Here is a 23,759-nt window from a genome sequence, read left to right as displayed (position 1 = left end):
GCCTGTTTCAGCTTGCAAGCCTGAAACTAAAGTTGTTGTGTAAAATTACTTGGAAGAGCATGCGATTATCGACAACAATTTCATTGCCCCGGTAGACATTGTCTACATAAAGGCTAAGAATAATCAAGAGGTGGCAATTGTTTCAGTCGAAGAGCCTGATCTGTTCTATTGTAGAAAACAAACGCGACAGGCAAAGTAAGTACTGGCAAAGCAATCAAGACATCGGGTGAAACCTGTGGGGCCCTCAATTAGTGAGCAGAAGAAGGGCTCCAAACGCGCAAAAAAGAATATTGCGTGTAATAAAAAATGCCAACAACTGAAAGCAAGCAACTTAACTAGCTTGCTCAAGACTTTGAAATCTGAAGAAGAGGGTGTGGTTATCACAGAGACGATTGATTTATCTTGAGACTTGTATGATGTTACTGGCCTAGCCATTATTGCAATGGTAAATAAAGCAGCTGAGAAGCAAGTGGTAAATGTGCAAAAGGTTGCCGGCAAGAAGACAAAGGAGTGGTTGTCTAGGACCTATGAGAAACTTAATAAAACATTTGAACCAAAAAAGCAGATCCGCTTGGCTCTGACACTAAGCATTTTGAAAACATTTGAGCCACAGACCACAACTGCGTGTTTTGGATACTGAAGATTTTGATTTTGTTCAACCTTTGAAGTGTAACAACCCGAATGTATCTATGATTCATTGCAAAAACCCAGGAACAGTTTTACTAGTATGCAGTTTTAAAGAACTTCTTCTTAGATCAGGGCTAGAGCTTGATGTTGACAAGGACTTTAAAGACGCATCTCTCCCCCTAGTGAAGTAAACTATTAGAAGCTCAGGGCAACCCCTCAATTCCTGTTTCAACATAAGCAAAGCAACTTTTTGAATATTCAGTCTACGTCGAAGTGGTTGGCTGAATCTCTCCCAGCGGTACTGTCCTGCCAGAACTGAAGCATATCTATAATGACTTATAATACACGTGGTTTCACTCACCTTCTTGATCCCAATGGTTCTGTAAATTTGTTAGTTCAAAACTACGTTTTTTTAATACTGGAGTCAGGGCTCATGTCTGAAATGTATCTTGATGGGTACACTGTATATCAGAACATGGCAAAGAGAGGTGAAATAGGAAGACCTTATGGAGGACCATTGTTGGGTGTTAACCACAGTTTTAAATCATGTAGAATTCCAACTACAGATACGGAATATGTTTTAGCAGTTGAAGTTGAATTTCCAAACTATATGTTAAAACGCCCTTTGATGGTTCTTAACATTTACAACCCCCCTGGTATGTTCTACAGTGACTATATAAAGTAGTACTCCAGGAGCTATTTTTTGCATGGGCGGTAGGTGATGATGAGAATATTATAGCTATGGGTGGTGACTTTAATGCCCATTGTGTCTGTAGTGAGGCATTGAACGGGTGGAGGGGAATAAGTACCTAGAGCCAGATGAGGCAAGCTAGTCCTAATCGGTCTGGCTTAATATGGAAGGAGTTCACAGAAAATGGACACCTTAAAATGCTTAATGGCCTTGGGGAGAGGGATAAGCCGGGGGCACATACATGGGGCAAGGACAAAGGAATGCATCTCTAGATTACTTTTTTTGTAAACATATCGGTGTTCCCAAGAATAATTTGGTTAAGTGCCCAATGAAATACATGGAGTGATCATGCTACACTGGTATTTAATTTGGAATGCGATTCAACAAAAAATGCCAAGGCGATTGGAGAAATCCTAGTTAAACCAGCCTGGCAATCGCAATAGCTGGCCACAAAAAAATTATACAGCGTGCTAAAGAAGTGAGCAAAGCCTATGATTTTACTGGGATGTTTCAATTCTTGGGCAAAGACATAGATGAGTTGGAGGCATGGTTCACTGAATTTTACAACCAATATGCTACCTGTGGCAAGATTGTGAATGTTCAAACGGAAGCCAACCATGCTTGCTATGATAAAGCAATCCGTGATAGGAAGTGCAAACTCAGAGAGGAACTGTGCAGACTTAAAATTTGTTATATTAACATCATTGAGAAACAGCTCCAGATGAAGGTAGCTAAAAATGCTTATTGGAATTGGAGACGTTGCTGGCGAATGTCCCGGTTTTGTACTCAATGGCAACTATATGGTCACTAATGGGTGAAGCTAAGGGTAGCAGAACACAGAGGTTGCTTAACACCATTAACAAGGAGGCATGGGCACAGCACTTAATTGTGAGAGGCCCAATAGAAGGACCTTCACATTGATCACATAACCTATATCAATATAAGTGGTCCATTTTTTGATATCGATAAAGACGACAAGTATAGTATTGGCAGATTAAAATCTTTGATGGCGCCTGGGCCCGATGGTTTAGCCAATGTCGTCCTCAAACAGGACCCTTATTTTTGGGCGGCCTTGCTGAAGATAATGTTTAATAAGATTTCTATCGAAGATGGGATACCCTCATCTTGGTGTGCATCCATCAAGATCCCAGTTCTGAAGAAGGGGTCTCCACTATCCTCTGACAACTATTGACTATTATCGATGCTTGATTGCGTGGGGAAGCGATATTCAATATTTTTGCTAAAGGGCTTACAGAAGTGGGTGGACAACAAAGGTTTTATAGACAGATTTCAGTGTGGTTTTCATCCCGGGTACTCAATATCATATAACCTCAGATTGATGGATTATCTCACAGAAAGAGCACATAAGGAGGATACATCTGGGGAATATGATCTCTTCATGGATTTTCAGTGGAACATTTTGGTTCTCCACCTAGGATCTTGCATTTTGTGAAGTTGCTCCATGGCAATAATACTCTCAGGGTGAAATTGGATGGCGAGGAAATCTTGACAGCACCAATCCCCTTTGGTACTGGTGTGAAACAGTGATGTGTCTTGGCTCCACTGCTTTTCAATTTATATCTGGCTGATCTGCCTGCTTGATTGGCAAACGCAACATGTTGTCCTCTAAAGATTGATACTGTTTGTTGCCAAGTATTAGCCTATGTGGATGATCTTGTATGGCTGGATCACACATTCTCTGGGCTAAGATGGGCAGCTGAGGTTTTATGGAATCGTCCTGAGTTAAACTCGTTAAGTGTAAATGGAAGCAAAACAAAATGAATGTTATTCACATCTAAAAAAGCTGCTCTGATACTCTTGACAGTTAGGAAAGAACTTATTGAGTAGGTTTCAGAATATAAATATCTTGAGGTTGAATTGGAAACTCAGAGGGGAAATGACGTCTGTAAGTCTGCCCGCATTAGGAAGGCAGCCCAATTGATGTCTCTGGTGCATCGATTTGTGGTTCGAACAGGGGGATACACCTTTGAAGGAGCTAGAAGCTTATATTTACAGTGTTTTGTTCCAGCTATTATATATGGTTTGGAAAGCCTGACCATGATTGATCTAGAGTGGTCACATTGTATTGAGGGAAAGTTCTGGAAAAAGATGTTGGGTGTACATTCATGTGTGCCGATGATCATTATTAGGTTGGAACTTGGGCTTGCTTACCTTGGAATCTATGGTTCTGAAAAGACATGCTCTAATATATATGCAGACTAAGACTTGTTTCAACTCATTTTTTGCATGATGTGGGGGGTTTGATTCATGTAACAAAGAACGAAAATTGGCATATGAATCCAACTTTGTCAAATTTTTTGAATTGTTGAGCTGGTCACCTGATTGGCAGCAAGGGTTCCATGAACTGAAAAAAACTGTGTAAAACAAAAAAAAAATGAGTTATGGGACTGGGGAAAAATCTATTGTCATTTGTCTGCACTAGGTAGCTATGATTTTGTATCTGAAATACTTTACTTTTACATGAATCCTCAGCCATATTTAATCATTTGTACATCTAAGAACCTCTGACGTTTTATACTACTTCTTTGTTTAAATTGCCTCCCTGTTTTTGTAGTGAGGGGCAGGTTAGCCAAGGTTTTGAAAGCTGAGAGAAGTTGTCAAGTTTGCAAAAATCCTGAGGTGTTAGAGACCCAAAAACACATTCTAACTGAGTGCCCTTCATTGGGTCCTATTTATATGAAACACTTGGAGAACATGTATATTGTTTGGACACAATTAAAACTACCTCTTTTTGGTGACGCTGCTTTGACACCCAAAGTAAAACCCTGCACCTGGATCTATGTAGGGTTTGGTGAATAGTTTTAGAGAAACTGTAGTTGCAGACAGCTGTGCCTGGGCCTGTGAGTATTTTATAACATGAGGACTGTCTGTTGTTCGATACTAAGAAAAGGCAATAGTTTAAATGGGACAGAGTAGGATGTTTTAATTATACATTTTAGTAGAGGGTGAAAGATCTTAATTCATGGCTGGGTTATTGCGATGTACAGGATTGAAATGAAAAGAAATTAATTGTAACAAAATTAAATGAAATGAGATTTGATGGAATGTATTTGATGGATTTTCGTATAATGGATATGTGTGATTTTAGATTAAGATGTAAATGAAGTGATTATTTTAGTAAGAAAAATGTGTAAGGTTTTATATACTAAAACATTAATACATAAAAATGTAGTTCTTCCCAAGCTCATAGGCCCTTCTTTTGAGCCCTTTCATAAAGTAGATACTAAATTCATGTCCTGGAAAATGCTAGTTCTGGTTGCCATTACCTTTGTCAGGAGAGTGGGGGAAATCCAAGCTCTGCCCTGTAAACCACCCTACTTATTCTTCCAAAAACCAAGGTTCAGCTATGTTTAATCCTACCTTCATGCTGAAAGTTCCTTTGTCCTTTCATCTTAATGAGTACCTGATCCTACCCATTTGACTCTCGGTTTGGTGGAACATTTGTTGCATGCTTTGGACATTAAGGGGGCTTTAAAATATTATGTTGCCCACACCAAACAATTTTGTGAATACTACTACCTGTTTATAGCTTTTGATCATACGGCAGTAGGCAGAGGACTTACTAAACCCTCAATTTCCAGATGGTTGTCTGTCTGTATTTCATACTGCCATTGCATTACCAAAAGGCCACTTCCAGGTAGTCAGAGGGCGCACTCCACCAGAGCCATCTCTTCAATCACAGCCTCTCTCTCAGGGGGCTTGATGTTGGACATCTGCAGAGCAACTACGTGGAGATCGGTATATACCTTCGCAAGCTTCTACTGCACTGACAGAGACTATGCTGAGGAGTCCAGGGTCGGGCAGGCAGTACTTTGTCTTTATTTGCTTGAAAGGTGAGTGTTCTTGCAGGTGAGCCTAATCCTCCTCCCATTTTATTGGGTGCTTATACGGGTACCACTTTGTAATCTATTCAAACAGCATGTGAATCAATGAAAGATCCAATGTTGGAGAAGGAATAAGTTACTTACCTGTAAATCCTGTTTTCCAGCGTTAGTGTCTTTCATAGATTTGCATGGGATGCACCCTGCTACACCACTTAAGGCTCTGTATTGGTTCATCTTGGCACTTTAACATGTGTTGTGCTAATCTGAAGTAAGTCTCTAGGGGAGGAACTGAGGTGCATGCTGCCTATTGGTTGAAGGGCAAGTTGACCCAAAACAACACCAAGAGAATACTAAAGTGATTGCAATGTTACAATCTAAATAAAAACTGCTCTGTTAACAATGATTCTCCTCCCGATGACAGGGAATATTCATACAGCATGTGAATCTATGAAAGATCCAATGTTGGAGAAATTAGAATTAAAATACTGTGCCTGGTTTCCTCTTGGCAATTGTACTGAGACCACCAGCCAAGCAAAGTTACATTCTTATACATGCTGAGTAACTTCTTATATACTTCTATACTGTGATAGCAGTCTTATGAAACTGTGATCTTTGGCATCCATCAATACACTTGCAAGGTACACCAACTCTACAAGTTCTGGGGTGGATGCCACCACAGTCTAAGTTAACAAGAACATGAATGGTGCAATGTTTCCTTCTCTAGAACCACCGGAAAATCTGCCCACTAGTCTGTATCACAAACCATGGCAGGGTTTGCAGCATAGGCAACTATGAAAAGATGGCGCATACTGATGTGCCATTAACACTTCCAAATGACTCTAGTCCACAACCTATCGTAAGGTGCCATTTCTGGGAAGACAACCAAAGAAAAGAGTTGTTGCTACAAATTAGGATCTAAAAGAAAATGAATAACTGTCTGAGTTCCACACAGACTTTGTGCGCAAAAACACAATTGAAAAGATGTTTTTTTTCTAATTGTATTAACAAAGAAAGGAAAGAGTCCCAAATAAGAACCCTTGTGTGCAACATCAGTGTGCTTTTGACTAGTTTTCTAATTGTGTTTCAAACGTATTTGGATTTAGTGTACAAAACACAAAAATCATGTTTATGTACAGGATAAATATGAAAACCATTACTACTCACTTCAATCATGGTACATGCATACTACAATATTACATGCATATGCATACAGAAAAGAGGCATTCATTTCATTATTAAACATATCAGTTATAGACAGGCAGTGCTCATTGCAAATAACAGGTGGAGTGTTGCCTACCCACCCTGTACAACATTGATTATCACTTTTCACCAAAAGCAACAGGCATGTTTCATCATAATAGCCCAAATTAATGAATACAGCACTGTATTTCTCAGGGTCATATTAACACATTCTTTTAGTTTTGCCCAAAGGTATAAAATTACTTAATCTAGAACACAACAGCTATCATAGTCCTTCTGAGATTTGTAAGGAAGGCATGGTATCAACAGTAAGAGAGACACTAGTCACCCCAGTTCAAGGGTGGTTATTGTTTATCGCGCTCTGAAACACTTGTGTATGAGCGCAATATAAATAAAATATATCATATATCATTATTGAACTTCAAAAGGGGTTTGAATTCTGAATCTAAAGATGGAGCAAGCTATGAACATCAAATAATAATAATGCAGTCCTAGTGGTGTCTTGCCAAAATAAAAGGGGCCTATACTAATAAACCTATTGCCAATCCTTAGCTCTAAATCCAAATAGTGTGGGAAACAATGTTATGTAAAAGAATGAAGTGTTCAAGAAATGATATGTCAGGCTATTCAGGGCATTGGCAGATGCTATTCAGATCGGTAATTTTAAAATGGCCACCTGTATATGCGCATGCGCAGTGTCATCATCACGTCGTTATATGCGATGACGTCATCATGCTGCGAGGCGGCCATCTTGAATTGGGCTTGTACAATCTTATAGTAAATTGTTTGGCATTTTAAACTTGCTTCAATCAATCTAGTGTTATAAAGGAAACATTATATTGGTGTTCCTGTTGGTTTTAGAAGGGGAACGCATATCAAAATTTGAAAATGATATGCATACTATCTACTGATAGAAGTGGTTCAACTTGTTTACAAGAAATTACGCATCTCATTGTCCTGGTTCAGTCCAGTGTTTCAAGTGTCTATTAAATTGATCAATTTTGCTTCTTTTCTCCTCAAAAGTAATTCTTTGTTACCGGTAGATTGACGTTTTCAATTCCAAAAAAGTGTATGTGATCAGGAATATCTTTCAAATGTTCCACTTGAAAATGGTTGGTCATCGGATATTTGGGGTCCTGATATTTTATGGCTCTCAAATGCACCATAATTCTTTGTCCGAGGGGTCTTATTGTGCTCCCTATTTACAGTTTTTCACACATGCATTGTATGCCGTATACCACATATTTAGGGTTGCAGTTGATAAGCTGCAAAACTATTTTGGTTTTGCCATTTGGTAACTCTATTGTATCTTTCCCATTTATCATTTGTGGGCACATTTTGCAGCTTCCATATTTGTAGTTGCACTGAGGTGGCTTTTGGTTGCAGATTGCATGTATTGTTGTTGGACCTTGTGTGGGAGTAAAGTAGCTTGGGCTTATTGTATTTTTAATTGTCAGAGCCCTTCAAAATGTCACTGCTGGTTCCTTATCCAGATATTTACTGATGTCTTGGTCTAGTTTGAGTATATACCAGTATATGTTCAAAATGTTCCTTATATACTGTGCATCTGAACTGTAAGTTACTAGTCTTAGTTTTTGGTTCAATTGTTGGCGTTGTTTTTGATCTTGTTGGTAAGTAGATCCCTTCTAATCTTGATGCTGGCTTTATTGAAGGATTTCTTTAAATTATTTTCATAATAGCCTCCTTGCCTGAATTTGTCCATCATTTGATTGGCATGTTTTAAAAATTCCTTGTTGTCTGTACAGCTTCTTTTTAGTCTAAGCAGCTCTCCCAAAGGGATATTTCTAATAATGTGATGTGGATGGTTGCTGTTTGCATGAAGAATGCGGTTTCCAGTGGTGAGTTTTGTGTTTAAAGTTGTATAGATGGTGGTGTTCTAAATTCAAGAAGCTTATTATGTGTGTGCTTTCCTTCATGCTTAGTTGGATGTTGTATTAGTTAGTATTTAGGAATTTGACATTTTAAGATGGATTTGTCACCATCCCAGATTATGAGGATATCATCAATGTAGCATCCCCAAAAGACTATATTCTTATTGTCAGTGATTTTGGGTGTTGATATGCCTACCCTGTTTCGAAATGGCCCATGAAAAAATTGCATAAAACAGGTGAAATTTCGCTCCCATTGCCATTCCTTGACTTTGTCGATAGATTTGATCATTAAAGACCAGTCTGGTATCAGCCTCCCTAAATCATCGGCTGTGTTGATTTCACTGGCGCTGCTTTGTTGTGGGAGCCAAGGACAGTACCATGGCAGCAGGTGATTCTCCCCGCCTTAACTATTGACGCGGTAGGGCCCCGGGTACCTCAAACACACAATGCTGGATTCTTCAGCTGGGTTTCCTGGTCTTAAGCATTCTATTCTTGAGGTTTCGTGAAAGTAATAGTTCCTTGTCGAAAAGGTTAAGGTTGCTTCCCTCCTCGTAATTCCCTTCTGTTTCGCTGACTTTTTTCTTGTGCTAAACTGCCATCTTCGAACTGCTGTTTCCTTGTGTGCTTTGCCTCGCTCAGAGTGTGCTCTTGTGGTCCACCTTTTATCCGTGTGGGAAGTGTAATGGAAGTCAGGTGTGCGTGATGATCAGTAATTGCCTGACCATTGTATGGGGACATGTTGGGTATATCAGCCCCTGCGCTGTTTTTGCAAAAAAGCAGAAAAATTGCTGCTTTTGCAAAAGCACCCACAAAAATGGCAGTTTTTTGCAAAAACAAAAGAAAAATACTCGAGGGGCCAGTTTCTCAACTCTTTTTTTTGGGACTCAAGAAATGAAATGCGCAAGCACATCTCATCACTTCAGCAAAAAAAAAAAAAAAAGAGCAGTCCGATCCACATAGGACATCTGAATGGACGCTTCTTATATGCGCCCATTCAGATGTCCTTTTTCACCCCTTAGCGCAAATCAGGGGGCGTTTCTGCACATTTAAAAGCGCATCCCAAATTGACAAGCAAGATGCACTTTTAAATGTGCAGAAATTGTAGGCCACTCTATGCGCCCACTTTGAATATGTGGATGAGAGGTGCCACTGCTTTACAGGGTCTTTATTGACCATACTGACTCATGCAATACTTTAAAAAAATAATAATTTTAAGTCTGACAGCTGCTGTCTCACTTGCATTTCTGTTCCCCAAATGGGATAGAAATGTGTTTTTGTGTTGTATTTTACAGTGGCAGGGCCTTTAAGGGCCACTCACTGTGAAACGCATGGGCGGGGAGCCTGTAGACCATTGGAGGTGAGCGCTTCCAACACAAACATATTCAAGGCAGCTGGCCAGCGCATCATTTGAGCTACAGATCAGCCCTGTGGAAACGCGCAGGTCACCTTTGAGATTAAGGTGGCCTGCTCAGTTCCAAAAACAGGTTATCTAAATACAGCACATCCTCTACTCTATTTTTAGATGCCCCATTTTTTTTAGGCCAAAATCTACAATTTTCTTCAAAAATTGAAAAATTATCACAATATGTGAGAGAAAGCGGTGAGAGAGGGTGAGCTGTGGCGTGGTAGGCAAGAAAGCAAAGGGAGATCAGAGGGAAAGCAATGGGTCAGACAGGGAAGCAGTGGGCAAGAGAGCAGAGAGGATGCAGTGGGGTGATGGGCCATTAATCAGAGAGAGAGCGGAGGTACAGAAAGTGGAAGGAATGTGTGCTCAGGGATAGTAGTGGGCCAAAAGCAGATAGGGATTGGCCGGAAAGGGGCAGTAAGCGGCAGATTGGGAGAAAGGATAAGGGAAGAGTGTGATAGAATGGGAGAAAAGATAAAAGATGCAGAAGTAGCATGCAAGAATGAAGGACTGTATACTGCGGGAGGAATTGGGGAGCGGACGGTGTGAGTTGGTAGTATGATTTGGAGTTTGGCAGGGACTAGAGACCACAAATTGTGACTTGGCAGTGTGACAGAGCATGTGAGTATGTGTATGACTGAGCGTGAGGTTCAAAAATACAAGTTGTGATGAGACGTGTCCACTGTGTTGGGTGAGAGAGGTGTGGGTGTTTACGGGATTGGGGAACTTAGAAGGGGAACATTTTCAGCATTACAACTGATAATGATTAATAACATTAATAATATTAAAAAGGCATGCACATTAAACCAAAAAACGTAGCCAAAACAAACCCTGTTCTGCCAAGCCAGAGACATCTAGGACTCTTACTATTTGATACAAAAGATACATATATTGACACCCTGGTTCTCTTTTAGCCTTGCACACGGCCTCTTTCCTGCAATGTAATAATCTTGCATCCTCCAGTCAATACAAAATGTGCTGCAAAAAAGCTGCCATTAATAAAGGTTTGTGCTGCAAAATTTGCCATTTCATGCTGCAAAATTTGCCATTTCATACCGCAAAATCCTGGAGGGTCTGGTATATGGCTCGGATCTTAGTCCGTTTTCTCTCATAGCGAGCTGTCTGTGAGAAAGTGTTCATGTTGTGGAAGGGGGGGGTGAGTTCCTAAGTATCCTACCTGGTTGGATGCGGTAGAGGTGTTACAGGGAAGGGAATAACGCGTCTCACCATCTGGTGTCACACTTGCACTCCCTGAAGACCCCTCACCCAGTGATCCTCTTGCACTGATCCACCCCCAGGAACTGGATCCAAAAGCAATGGCTGTGTCCTGGCCACCTGATTGACAGATCCCCAAGGACTAGTGGGTGAGACACCTTCAGGTTTCTCACAGATTCCAAACTATGTGCAGAGTAGATCATTTATAAATGTCCATAACGGATCAAGCCTTTGCAAGACAACAATGTGCAGTACAAAGCAAAGGTAAGAGAGAGACAATATCTTCACCTGCCAGTGGCCTGATGTAGGTGTCCTATTATATTCGGACAGACTCCAATATGAATATGGAAAGGGATATGTTAAAGGAGGGAAGGTTACTCTTCAACTTTGTTTTTTAAAGAATGTCAGTGCGCTAAAACAGCTTGCATCAATACCCTACAAAAAGAACAGAGACTGCAGGGACACTGATGCTGGACATCCTTTAATGCGTTAGGTATCTAGGCGTTTGGTTGGATCCCCATTGGTTATGGGTGCCCAGATTAAGGCAGTGTCCCAGTCTTGTTTTTTCCAACTCGATGCTCTGAAAAGATTTTTGAACTATTGTACTTTTTCTCACAGGGTCCAGTTGATCAATGCTTTTTGTTTCTAGCCGGATGGATTTGTGTAATGCTGTGCATCTACGTTTGCCGAAGGGTACGCTACACAAATTTAAGATTGTTCAGAATGCAGTTACCAGGGTTCTTCTGCGTTTGGGCAGTAGAGATCAAATTTCACTGGGTATGCAACATTTACACTGGCTCCTGGTAGAAAGCTGTCATTTTAAAACGTTATGCCGAGTACAAAAATCATACCAGTGCATGGTCCCTTTGTTCTTTCAAAACTATGTATTACTTTGTACCAAACAGAAATTTCTGTTTAACAATGGCCGGCTTACTTACTGTTCCAAGGTTCGGATATGCCAAATGGGGTAGCCAATCTGTTTTGGTAAGGGTGGTTTAACTATGGACCACCTTGCTTCAAAACTACGACTTAAAGGAAATAATGTAACATTTAGGCATACATTGAAAACCTGTTTCCCCAGTAAGCAATTTATCTGCATGCTTTGAGATTTCTGGTTCAGCACTTGAATACCAGTCTCAGTGATTCTGCACTTTACAAGAACTATAACATAATATACATTTGAAAAAAAGAGTCTTTGAATTAGTTATAGACACATCCCTCTAGAGGCTAGCATCCTCATACTTCTGGAAAATGGAAATGTATTGTGGCAAATCAACAGATGTTAAGTATTTCTTCAAAGTCAATCCTTTTGTGGGAAGATATATGGAATCATAGCCCATTAAAGAGATCAGGTCCTGGCTATTGGAGAGGCCAGACAATGGAACAGAGTATGAGGAGTGTCAGAGGAAGGGGGAGGTTTGCAGTACTTTTTCTGGACTGCATGGTGCAGGATACTCTGAAAGACACTGCTCAGATAGAACACTGACTTCTGTCCAAAAGCACTGACTGATGTGAATCCACGATGAGGAAGAGAGAAAGCGAAGGACATACATTCAGCAACTGCAGTGAAGCAAACAATCACGGTGAACACGGCACACAGATGGATGACTGACATCCAAAACAGGCTTCAGTATAAAGAACAGCCAAGCACAGGCAGAGAGCGGAAGGTAATAACAAAGGCCAGAGGATGAGAGCCCATCACAGAGACTGACTCAGAGTCTTGTGTGATTGAAAGGAAGGAGTAACAGTGTGAGGTGTGGAGACAGAAAAGTCCCATACTTTCAAGAAAGCAGACTGCTGTTGGGGAGAAAAACAATGCGCAAGGTGCAAATGAGATTGCATCCTCAATAGAGACACCAGAGAGTGTAAGCTGTCCATCAAAGAAGGAACCAGTAAAGACGGAGGCATGAAGAACAAAATCAGAGGGTCAGGACTACAAACGTTATGAGTGAGAGAAAGAGTAATGCCTGCTGGAATCTAAAGTCTAAGGTTCCATACTATGAGAGGTAAAACATTAATATGCTGGTAAAACTGAGGCCACGCCTATGGATAGTGATGGGTATGAGAAACAGTATGGCCTGCTGCAACCTAAAGTCCAAGGTTCCACACTAAGAGCAAATATTCGGCTGGGGAAATCTAGGCCAAGTTTAGGAATCTTTGCTATGATATGTATGCTGGAACCTGAGATTCAAGGTTCCATATCAAGAGAATAAAAGCATTACAAACTCCAGTAACAAGCCAAAGATGTCAAGAGCATCCTGTAAAGTGAATGAGTGGATGACGGGGAAATACAAATCATATGACGTGTGCAACTAAGGCAAAGAGTCATTGAATGTGTTATCATGAATCATGCAAAGAGCACCGTTGCCATTGTGCAACTTTCTATGTCTAAACTTCATTTATTTCTCTCAATACAAAGTGTGCAAAGTAGAAAAGTGGACAAGATAGAATTGGGCAAATTAGTCAAGCGTCCAACGTAGAAGAGGCAGGAGTAAAAGTATTGATGTTCAGTTATTGAACCACAAAATATACTGCCTAGAAATCACGAAGATGAAATGTGCAGATTCACAAACCTCAAAAATATTCACATCACTCTATACTCAGATGAACAAGCTAACTTAATTGCAAAAGATTGCAGAAAATATTATAAACTGCAAAACAGTGAAGTGTCAGAGCTCAACAGAAGCAGGGGATAAAAGATAAAATGCTTGGGAGAGGTTCTATGATTCTTGGAGTAGTGATGTTTACTGTGGATTACAAACTGAAAACTGGTGTGAAACAGACTCGGAGAAAGCTGGAACCAAGAGACCGTCCACTCTCAAAAGTGACTGTCTGTCTATGGGGAATATAACTTGCCTCAGGGTACCGACAGAATACCAGCTTGAGGTATTAATAAATATAATCAGTGTAGCATCAGCAAGGAAGATAAAAATGTTTTTTAAAAAGAGTAATACGCAATTTATAATGTGATGCAGAAAAACAGTTTTAGCAGTTTTGAAAAATGCATTGTTGTCAGACTGGGAGCCTGGACGGGGTAAGGAAACCTATTGGATCACGTAGATATTTTACAGAGTCAAACACCACCATAAAACCTTATTATAATGTAATTATAAACCTTTACTTTAGTGTTCTGTCTTTGCCTAAGGTTAAAAAACAAAAAGGTACATGTCAGAGTGTGCACTTTTTTCTTTTTGTCCTAGCAACATCACCAGCAGCAAAGATCTTGAGGGCATCAAGACGTGGTTGGCCTCCAGCGATTTCTGTCGCTTTGAGATCTGCTGATAGTGTGGTGCTCATGTTCCCGGGGCGATGTGTGGGACAAGTTTGCTTGCGCCACCCACTAACGGAAAATCTACAAACGGAGAGTTCTGAAAAAAAACTCAACATCTCCATGCAACAGTATTCTATAGGGAATTCATCAAAAGGAATGCTTGACCACAATTTCCTTATATTTTTAAGATCACTACCATTATGTTTTTCACAAAAGCCTTCAAGTCCTTGCATAACTCACTCGTATAACTCGTACAATATGGATGACAGCATAGGGTGATGATGCAGATCGCGGATGCTGCCAAGCGATTACATGTTACCGTTGGTTTCAGGGCAGTAACTCGCCTGAAATTAAGGGGTAAATCATCTGAACTTAGTTTAATGTTCAAATAGTTGGTTGGTTTCTTACCTGCTTTTGGCAATGAGAGCATTACATTACATGCCAGCTACCATGTTTAAAAAATAATTACATTGAAAGGGCGCGGCTAACTGTCTTAATACAGTGGCTCTATTGAGGCTTTACCCTGATATACCTCCATTCAAAAGTGATGAAATTGCTGAAGGTAAACCGACTTCTCTGCATCTTATTATGTAGCAGGATAGATCCCATTCTTGATGGTTTAGTGATTGAATTATGTTATAACTTTCAAGAATGTCTGGATGCTGCAGATTTGTCAGAGCACATCAGAGATTGTGAACCCCTTCCTGCATCTCTGTGTGACTGTAAAGGGTGATACTGGCACCAAATCCTGGTCAGCTTGTGTATGCTTACAGCCCATTTTCCAATATTTACCAAAGGAATGTAACGCCCTCCGTTTCAAGCGTGTACTGTTTGGTATATAATTGTACAGTTACGACTACCAGTGTATTAACGTCTATATTATTTCATTAAAATGATTTATATATTGCAATAAACATTAGATTTTTTTTTCTTCCTCACGCCATTCTGAATTGGTTTCCTTCTGTCTGTTGTATGGTACAAAAATAGACAAAGTAAAACAGAAAGGCGCTTGACCGGAATATCTTTTGAAGAGCCAGCTTTAGGCATCTCTCAATGTTCTTACTGTTACAAGGTTTTCTGGATCCTTAAGGTCTGTCTAAAGAATGTACGGAATGAAATCTGAAAACTCAAGCTTCTACATGATGCTTAAAGGGAAGAGCAGAGCTCCAAGCCTTCACTTCACAGCAAGAAGCAAGGACTTCAATTTAGATATCAAGCCAATCACCTTCATGAAAACACAGCGCCCGTCACAGCACCTTTGAAGAGGACGGCTGCTCACTGATCAAGTATGAAAACAATAGAGAAGAGCATTCAGTGGCTACAAAGAATGACAGGCACCTACCCGGGGGCTTGCTATTAAAAATGGATCATTGAACAAAGGGCTAAGCATGCTTCAAAACGAATTAAAAGCTGGAATCACACTTTACTTGTAGAATATACCATTCAAATGAATGGAGCCGGCGGGTAGGGCAGTGGAAGTAAAGACACGTACCTTTTGCTTTAACTTGCTCTTCACTTCGCGGATCCCCTGCTTTGCGTGGGACTTTGCCTGAGAAGGAAAAACAGAAAGATCTGACCACTCCAGCATGCTGTGCAAAAAAAAGAACAGTGAAATCGCTAGGCGGAATGAAAAACCACAGCTCCATTAATGTGTAACCATTATTGCCCACAAGACTTTTACAATCTTTGGGGCAGGCTATGTTGCAGTTATTGCTTTGTGCAGAACATTTACCATACGTGTCGGCTCCCACCAACTGCCCACTGGGTCAGTTTTAAGGAGGCTAGGCCCCCCATTTGAGTCTCTAAACATCTTTGGGGGGCAGGTCCTACCTTCCCTGCCAGACCTTCAACTGGGCTGCCAATGACTTGTTTCATTTGTTTTGGGCACTACTTCATAACCGACACAGCATTGAATCATTGCCTTATTAGAAATGAGATAGTCCCAATGGAATCTCAAAACCAAATTGGAAGCACAATCTATACCCCGCCCCAAGCAATTAAAAATTAGACAATTATAAAGCACAATTTTGTATTAAACTTTACAAAACTATCACGTTTATTCTCATGGCATCTGTGTACGTTTTTTTGTTGGACTACAAATTGGGTTCATGAATGCCTGTATCAATCATTGACTAAAAGCAGGTGACTCTGTTATGGCAATGGTTTTCTGTAAACCATCATCAGGGATCAGCATTTGTTGACCCTGGTATGGGCCCGGATAAACAAACGGAGGAACAATAATAGTGAACAGCAATGGGTTTATTGCGACTTCGTACACATTTTACAGTAGCAGAATGTCATGCTAATTCCTCTACTCTTTGTACTTGGGAGTGAACAGGCTTTCCCTTAACTCCACCCTCTTATTTATTCCCGTGTGCACATGCGTTTCAATCAGGTCCCTGTAGGGCCAAATAAGCTTTCGGCTATGGGACAGCACTTTACCATTTCCAGTTTTTGGTGTTTTTGCTTTCAGATATCCAATAAGCTTCATTAGCCTGCAAACTTCTCTCTTCTGCCTAGCACCCTCACCTGGCCAAATCCTTGGTGTAGAGAGGGCTGAGGGTTCGAAGGCCTATTGCTCTTCTATCTCATCATCTCTGTTTGAGATGGCCATCTGCAAAGCTCCAGTTTGTCACTCTTCAACCATCAGAATCATATTGAAATGGCTGATGTTGCTTTTCCTGTGTTTTATCTGTTTGAACAATATAGTATCTTCTATCTGTACATTGGCAGCTTCCATCGATTGTCTCCATTTGTCAGTGTGTTCAATCACCTTAATGTTTCTATGTGATCGTTGGCTCAGATTGTCATGTCTCTTCTACTGACCTTTGGTGGTTTGCATAGGGGCCTCGTTCTTATATATCTATACAACATCAGTTCAGCAAGACTATTCCCTCTGATATGCTGGGGCTTGCTTCTGTACTGCGTCAACCTAAATATTCTGCCAGTTTCTTGAAATCATGGCTTTAGAGTGGTGGCCTGCTCTTGGGCCTGTATCTGCTGGTGTTTTGGGATGGAGGGGCGACAAATGAAACATAAAAAGCTATGTAGCCTTACATCCTCTAGAGTTGTGTAAAGAAGATCGGGTAAATTGACTTTGGATTAAGACTTGGCAGAACTGAGCGACTGCCCAACAAGCAAGTGCTTTCTTAGTGCGTGTAGGGTTTGGGCAGATTCAGTCATGTCAGACCGTCTTACGCCCGAGTACCTCTTCTTCTACCCTTTCTGTATCTCTGGGAAAGCCCTATCCCATTTTTGGCAAATGGGGATGGATTCCCTGTTTCCACATAGCAGGGAGATGGAGTTCACTTACATCACAGGTACCCTCGACTCTCACATGGGCAGACAGAGACCATGTGTACATTTCTGTGGGAGCAGCAAGAAAGGTCCAAAATTCACAAAAACGTGCTACTCTAAAGAGAATTGACTGTGTGTGATTTGCAATAGCAGTTGTAAATTGCAGTATCATTTTTGTTCATTTAAACCTAGCAATATGCATTTGTGAAGACTCCCACTTGGAGTAGCAGTGGTTTTCCATAGGTAACATACTTCCATACATATGGTCCTGTCACGGTTTATTGGATGGTCACTCTCAACACAAGGAGTCCCCCCACGCCAAGAAAGGTGGCGCACAACAAAGCGCTTAGCAGATTCAACTTTAGAGAGGCCTCCAACCTATATAGTACCATTCAGCAGATACCATCTGTACCACCAATAAGCTAGGAACCAGGCCGGTGTATAGTAATAATATATAGACATATATATTTATTTCAATTTTACTACAATGAAGAATAAATGAAGGACAGCCACGAACTCCGTGGCACAACACAATAATCACAAATGCAAATTACTGGCATCAATTGACTGACATGTATTTCATAATAGACTTTCAGTAACCACAACGAACACAGGTCGAATTTGAAGATTTGAAATCAAAAACACACATAGGATTTAATTGCACATTAACAGATAAGAAATTTAAACACACAGTGATGGCTTGGGTAATCACAATGCTCTTCTCTCCCAGCAACCCACAACTCCAGGCATCAGATATATATATGACCCCTTAGTTTAAAGGCAAGGTAAGGGGAGTGAGAATATAAGGGCAATTATGTTTTGGCTTTATTTGAAAGGCAAGGTTTGGGAAATTAGCTCAATTGGAAAATCGTTTGGGGAACACAAATTCAAATGAAATGCAGGGTTTGGGGAATGTGGAATGAATGGGACAATTCGTTTGTGACAATCTGTTTTCACACGGAATGCAGAGAGTTGGGATTTTTGTTTTGGGGACAAGGGTTATCCAATAACATTAAAGAGTAGAGTCATTTACTGCGTACTGGGATAATCTTTGTCAAATTTGAATTTTGATAAAAACTTCACCCCGCAGTAGATGACCCTATGGGAATTAATTAAATACTATTTTTAGTTAAATAAGCTAAGGTTATAATGCTTTTACTCCCCTGTTTCCCACCAATGGAAAAACACCCACTAATGAAAATGAATGGGTTTAAACAGACAGCGCCCCCTCCCACTTCCGGTTAAAACAGATATGGTGTTTTTCTCTAAGGGAATTAATTAAGTGATATTTTTAGTCAAATATGGTCAGGGTCTACAGTTTTGACCCTCCCGTCGCTACCCATTAATGGAAAGGGATTACGGCAGGTAGATCCCCACACAATTGATAGCTTTGGGATATATCTACTTACATGGGAGATCTTTGTTCCTAGCTCAGGAGGCCAGCCAGATTTTAGACCCTCTTTCAGGAATGGGTAGGCAGCTCACACCTCTGGTCTGTATTCACAGCAAGGTCCCTTCAGCATGATTTTAGGACTCTCTCTCAGATAGGACTCCCAGCTGCCAGGCAAAAGTCCCCAGCAAGTGTAACAGGGTCTCCCATTTATCTGCTCTCCTCAGTCTCAGCCTTCCTTTTGTCAGCTCTCTGTTGTTGTCAGTCTGCTCTCCCCCTTTTTTTTCCTTCTGTCCCTTCATTCACTGAAAACTGATATAATATAGTGCTCATGACACTTATTATGATTATTCCCATGCTACGAATTGGACATCTCTCTTTCTCCCCTTCCACTAATCTGCCCACTGCGAGCTGATATGGCAAAGAATTTAGAGGTCTGTATTATGGTTAATGCGAAGGAGCAAGATGCATAATTTCAAAATGACATGTTTTTGCATTTTGTTTTTTGCACAAAATCTCACTACATGGCAACTACCTTCATTTATCAGAGGACTGCAAGAACACATATATTTTTGAATTCTACATTTTATGGCGAATCGAGGAATACAAATGTTATTTCGGCACCACCTTGCTGGGAGGAGCGAATGTTTTTCGTGATTTGCTCCTGAGCCGAAATAGTGGAAAGAATAAATTGCCTTACCGTAATGTTCTTTCTATGGATACTTCTCCCACAGATTCCTCATCTTGATAGATATCAATCATCCAGTTCTTCGACAGGGGGTGTAGTGAACCTCAACTTGGCGGATGATTGTCGATCCATCTTGCGCGGTGGTCGATAGACGGCTCTGGAAATGTCAGCACCATATATATATATATATATAAACTATGTCACTACGCCCCATGCTTCAGATCCTTCCAATTTTCCCAGTGCTCAAACGCTGCAAAGGAAAACAGGAGGCTGCTAACCAGCCTTAAAAATCAACTACGGAATAGAAACCAAGAGGTTAAAAACATTGAAATCAGTAAACCTTTTATTTCCCTTACTTTAGTCAGTCCAGTCCTGAAGCTCGAGAGTGTTGAGAATTTCTGTCAATGTCACCATCCTGAATTTGTCTTTTCTCAGGAACCTGTTTAGAGCCCTGAGGTCTAGAATGGGACGTAGATTACCTCCTTTTTTGGGTACAAGGAAATACAGGGAATACCAGCCCAACTCTCTCTGATCAGGCAGCACCTCTTCCATGGCACCCTTCAACAAAAGGGCACTCAGTTCTTCCTGAAGCTCCTGTCCCGGTTGGATCGGTGATGGTAGGGGTCTGTCCGGAAGTTTTTTTAAAAAAGGGCAGACAATAACCCCACCAAACTAACTGCAGGGCCCAGGCATCAGAGGTTATCTCCTGCCACTTAGACCAATGTCCTGCCAAACATCCACTAATGAAACATTGTGGGGGGGGGGGGAATCAAAGCAGCTTCGAAGGTGCAGTCGCCCCAGCCACAGCTGCTGTTTGCTGGCCCTTAGAAGCTCCTCTTCCCCATCCCAGGACAAGAGAAAAGCCTCTGCCCTTGCCTGGCTTGTGGGGGCTGTGCCTTCCTGCCATAGGGTGCATACCACCTATAGCCTCTGCCTCTAGAGGCAAGGCTGAAAGCAGCCAGACCCAGCAACTTAGCAGCACTTTTAGAATCCTTAAATTCCTCCAAAGAGTCATCAGCCTTCTGTCCGAAGAGCATCTCCCCCTCAAAAAGCATGTCTAGAAGGCGGTTTTGTACATTGGGAAAGAAGACGGAAGTTTTCAAGTAGGCCTGTCTTCTCATAACTACTGTCCACCCCATGGAGCGGCCAACACAGTCAGCAATATCCAGGCCTGTTTGCAAGGACTGCTTGGATGTTTCCATCCCATCCTGCACAAGCTGTATACATCCGTCCCACATATGACCTTCTGGGACGTATTCTGATGCATGCTCGACAGGCTTCCACAAACCGTAGGCATTTTTGCAAAATCGCAAGCTACGTTTGTGGCCTTGAGAGCCATGCTGTCTGAGGTAAAAACCTTTTTGGCCAAAGCGTCCATTCTTTTCCCTTCCCTGTCTCTAGGGAGATTTGATGTGGATGCCGCAGGCCTGGAGGATATAGTGGCAGCCTGGACTACCAGCCCTTTTGAAGAAAGAAGTGTGTGTGGAGAAGAAGGGTCACATCTTGCCGGTCTGTACTTTCCCTTGACATTGGTACCCGTGAGAGGTGAACTGCATGGATTTTGCCAGATGGAAGCCAAAGGGTCAGCTATGTCCTGATTGAAATGCATGTTGTGCTCAATAGCGGGGTCCTCATCCAGGATATCCGTAAGGTCATACCCTTGAGTTGCTAACGACTAGCGCCCGAGGGTACCAACCACCTTCTCCACTAATGTCCTAAACTTGACAGAGTGAGCGTAGGTCTGTTTTTGTTGCATCTCAAGGTTTGGAGATGTGTCCAAACCACTGGCATCTTGTAGGCCCTGAGAAAAAGCCACCAAATTATCTCAGTCCCCGAAATAGTCAACACCGGCTGATCCCACAAAGATGGGATTGACCTCTTTGTACCCTTCGGCTTGATCGGCGCAGAAATTCGACCACATCGAGTCAAAAAAGCCTGTCCTCTATAGCGGTTGAAAAGCGCTGACATCGCTGGTGAACATCGAGGGCTTTTCCTTTGGAGCTGTGGCCCTGGTTGCAGAGGCAGGGGGCTTAGCCACTTTTAGTGCAGCCTTAGAGACAGATGGAGTGGGTATCAGCGCAGATAGCTCAGACGGGCGATGGGCGCCATGGGAGAGGCTTCTAGACGGCGATCTTCATGCCTCTTGGGGCACGGAGTGAAGTGGGAGAATGGAACAAAAGGCTCCCACCAATCCCCTCACACCCCTGGCCTAGAGGATTGCGGCCCAGACACCCGCCACGAGGGGAGTTTGCCCATCTACCAGATGACCAGATACCCTGGTACAGGAACATACGGATCTGCCGCCAGCCTGCCCACCAGCCTGCCCTGCCCATGCCGACACCTGCGGCATGGATGGACTTGAGTGAACAATTCAACAGTAAATGAACACATCGTTAGAGATGCCATGACGACCTAGCCAACGGTCAGTATACTCATGCAAACATGCACACTGGACACTCCCACACCAATCCACACGAAGAACATATTCAGTGCTATGACGTAGGTGACGGACACACCCACTGATGCGCAACTTTATTATTTTTCACATAGGTTTTTCAAAATGCAGAAACGCAAGACGCACAATGAACTAATCTAAAATGCTTGCTCACGCTTCTCCTAAACGCATGCATTGCAATGAGAAATATAACAAAGACATGATACTGGGGATAAAGCAATATGATACCATAACCTAAAGCGCCGTGCATCAAACGTCTCCACCTATGCACCAGGCCCAAGTAGGCCGCAAACAAGAGCTTCCATGAACATTGAACGAGCAAGAGTACAGTTGCTGACCCTGCAGAATGAGCCCGGCGAGAGCAGACAGTCAAGGGCACAATGTTGCAAACTCGCATGCCGCAAGCCGACGCCAAGGTCACACCTGCAAATTAAGCCAGGCACACAGTGGAAAATGCAATATTAAATGTGCAGAATTCTGCCTCAACCACGGTCTCTCCTCACGTGACCAAGACGAACCTGACAGGGTGCCATGCCCGGGAGGAGGGAGGCGCCTGGATCCCACGTTTCAAGACACAGGCAGATACAATTAAGCGACTCAATGGACATCTGCGGCGGTGGGAGTAGTCTACCTTCCAGCATATGAATAAATCCTCACATTGTCTGCACATACCCATAGTGATACATTGTTGCAAATGACAGGTGCACCGCGAGCTAGGAACAGCGATGGTCCCAGACTGGGGGGCTCGCGAGTGGACCAATCAGAACATGGGGCTCTTATCACTGACGCCATTAACATTAGCCAATCCTCAGGGGTCTTCATGTAACAATTTTCATGTATCAAATTGAAGGGACAACCCAAGTATACATCCTGACTGACCCTCGACCACTAACAACGCTCTCTATACGTATGCTATACTAACCCTACCACTCGAGGAACCAATCCAGAGTGGCGATAGGTTTTTTGCTAACTTTTCCCAGGTGACGCAAGTAGCGCGTCAGACTAAAGTAAAAAGGGCCTGCGTGCCCCATGATTGAAGAGAGAGTGTCAGGACGGATGCGTACGATCCTTGACCCATCCCTGCCGTTTTGTTTAATAAAACAGCAGAATCACCTTGCTTCTTGCGTGTGCCTCATACTAATTTTTCTGGGATATACGGGAGGAGTTGGGGCCTCCCTGCCCGGAGGTCCGCGGACGGCCCAGCCGACCCTGGGAGAATTTCCCCCCGACAAGTTGGAGGCACTGCTGAGATCTGTTTAAGATCTGCTTTTATTTTATTTTTCCGAGTACTCCCGTTGCGAGGAGGCCCGGCGGCGCGGCCCCCTCTGCCGCTGCCCCCTTTTGAGGACTACAGGACCATCGCAGAACGGCGAGAAGACCGGACAGCGCAATCCGGATATTGGCCTTCGGGAGCCGGTTGAGAAGTATCCCGCCCGCGGTTGGCGAGTGTCCAGACGTGGTCCAGACGAGGGGAGGTGGCGAGCCGCTTGGAGGGGTGCACGCAGTCGAGCAGCCACGCATCAAGAGAACTTGGTGAGTATGCCACGCACAACAAGCAATGTGAAATTGTGAGGGAGGGGGGAGGAATTGAATGCGGGAGGAGGGAGGTGTTACACAGGTGCGCAGCGAAGGTTGATAAAATTAGTGTTGACGGTGAAGTGAATGGTAGCTGGACAAGTGCGAGAGCAGTCCGCTACGTTACAGAAGAGGAGGGGGTGGAGCACGAAATCATCACGTGCGGCCGCTCGTAGACACTGATTGGCCCAGGTCGCGACCACGTGTA

At 42.4% G+C, this 23,759-nt stretch overlaps 1 protein-coding gene across 2 annotated transcripts in view; it reads right to left on the bottom strand.

Moving 5' to 3' along the window:
- DENND1B (DENN domain containing 1B) overlaps nucleotides 1-23,759 on the bottom strand; it is a 2,623,009-nt gene that overhangs the window by 310,988 nt on the left and 2,288,262 nt on the right. For both annotated transcript variants that reach the window (XM_069641511.1, XM_069641512.1), the window contains one exon: nucleotides 15,639-15,695. In XM_069641511.1, the coding sequence (XP_069497612.1) occupies nucleotides 15,639-15,695 (57 nt within the window). The remainder of the gene's footprint in view (nucleotides 1-15,638; nucleotides 15,696-23,759) is intronic.

Source organism: Ambystoma mexicanum, chromosome 1q (assembly GCF_040938575.1).
Source record: "Ambystoma mexicanum isolate Mex_15411 chromosome 1q, UKY_AmexF1_1, whole genome shotgun sequence".
NCBI classification, from domain to species: Eukaryota; Metazoa; Chordata; class Amphibia; order Caudata; family Ambystomatidae; genus Ambystoma; species Ambystoma mexicanum.
This window is presented reverse-complemented; position numbering and strand designations above follow the sequence as displayed.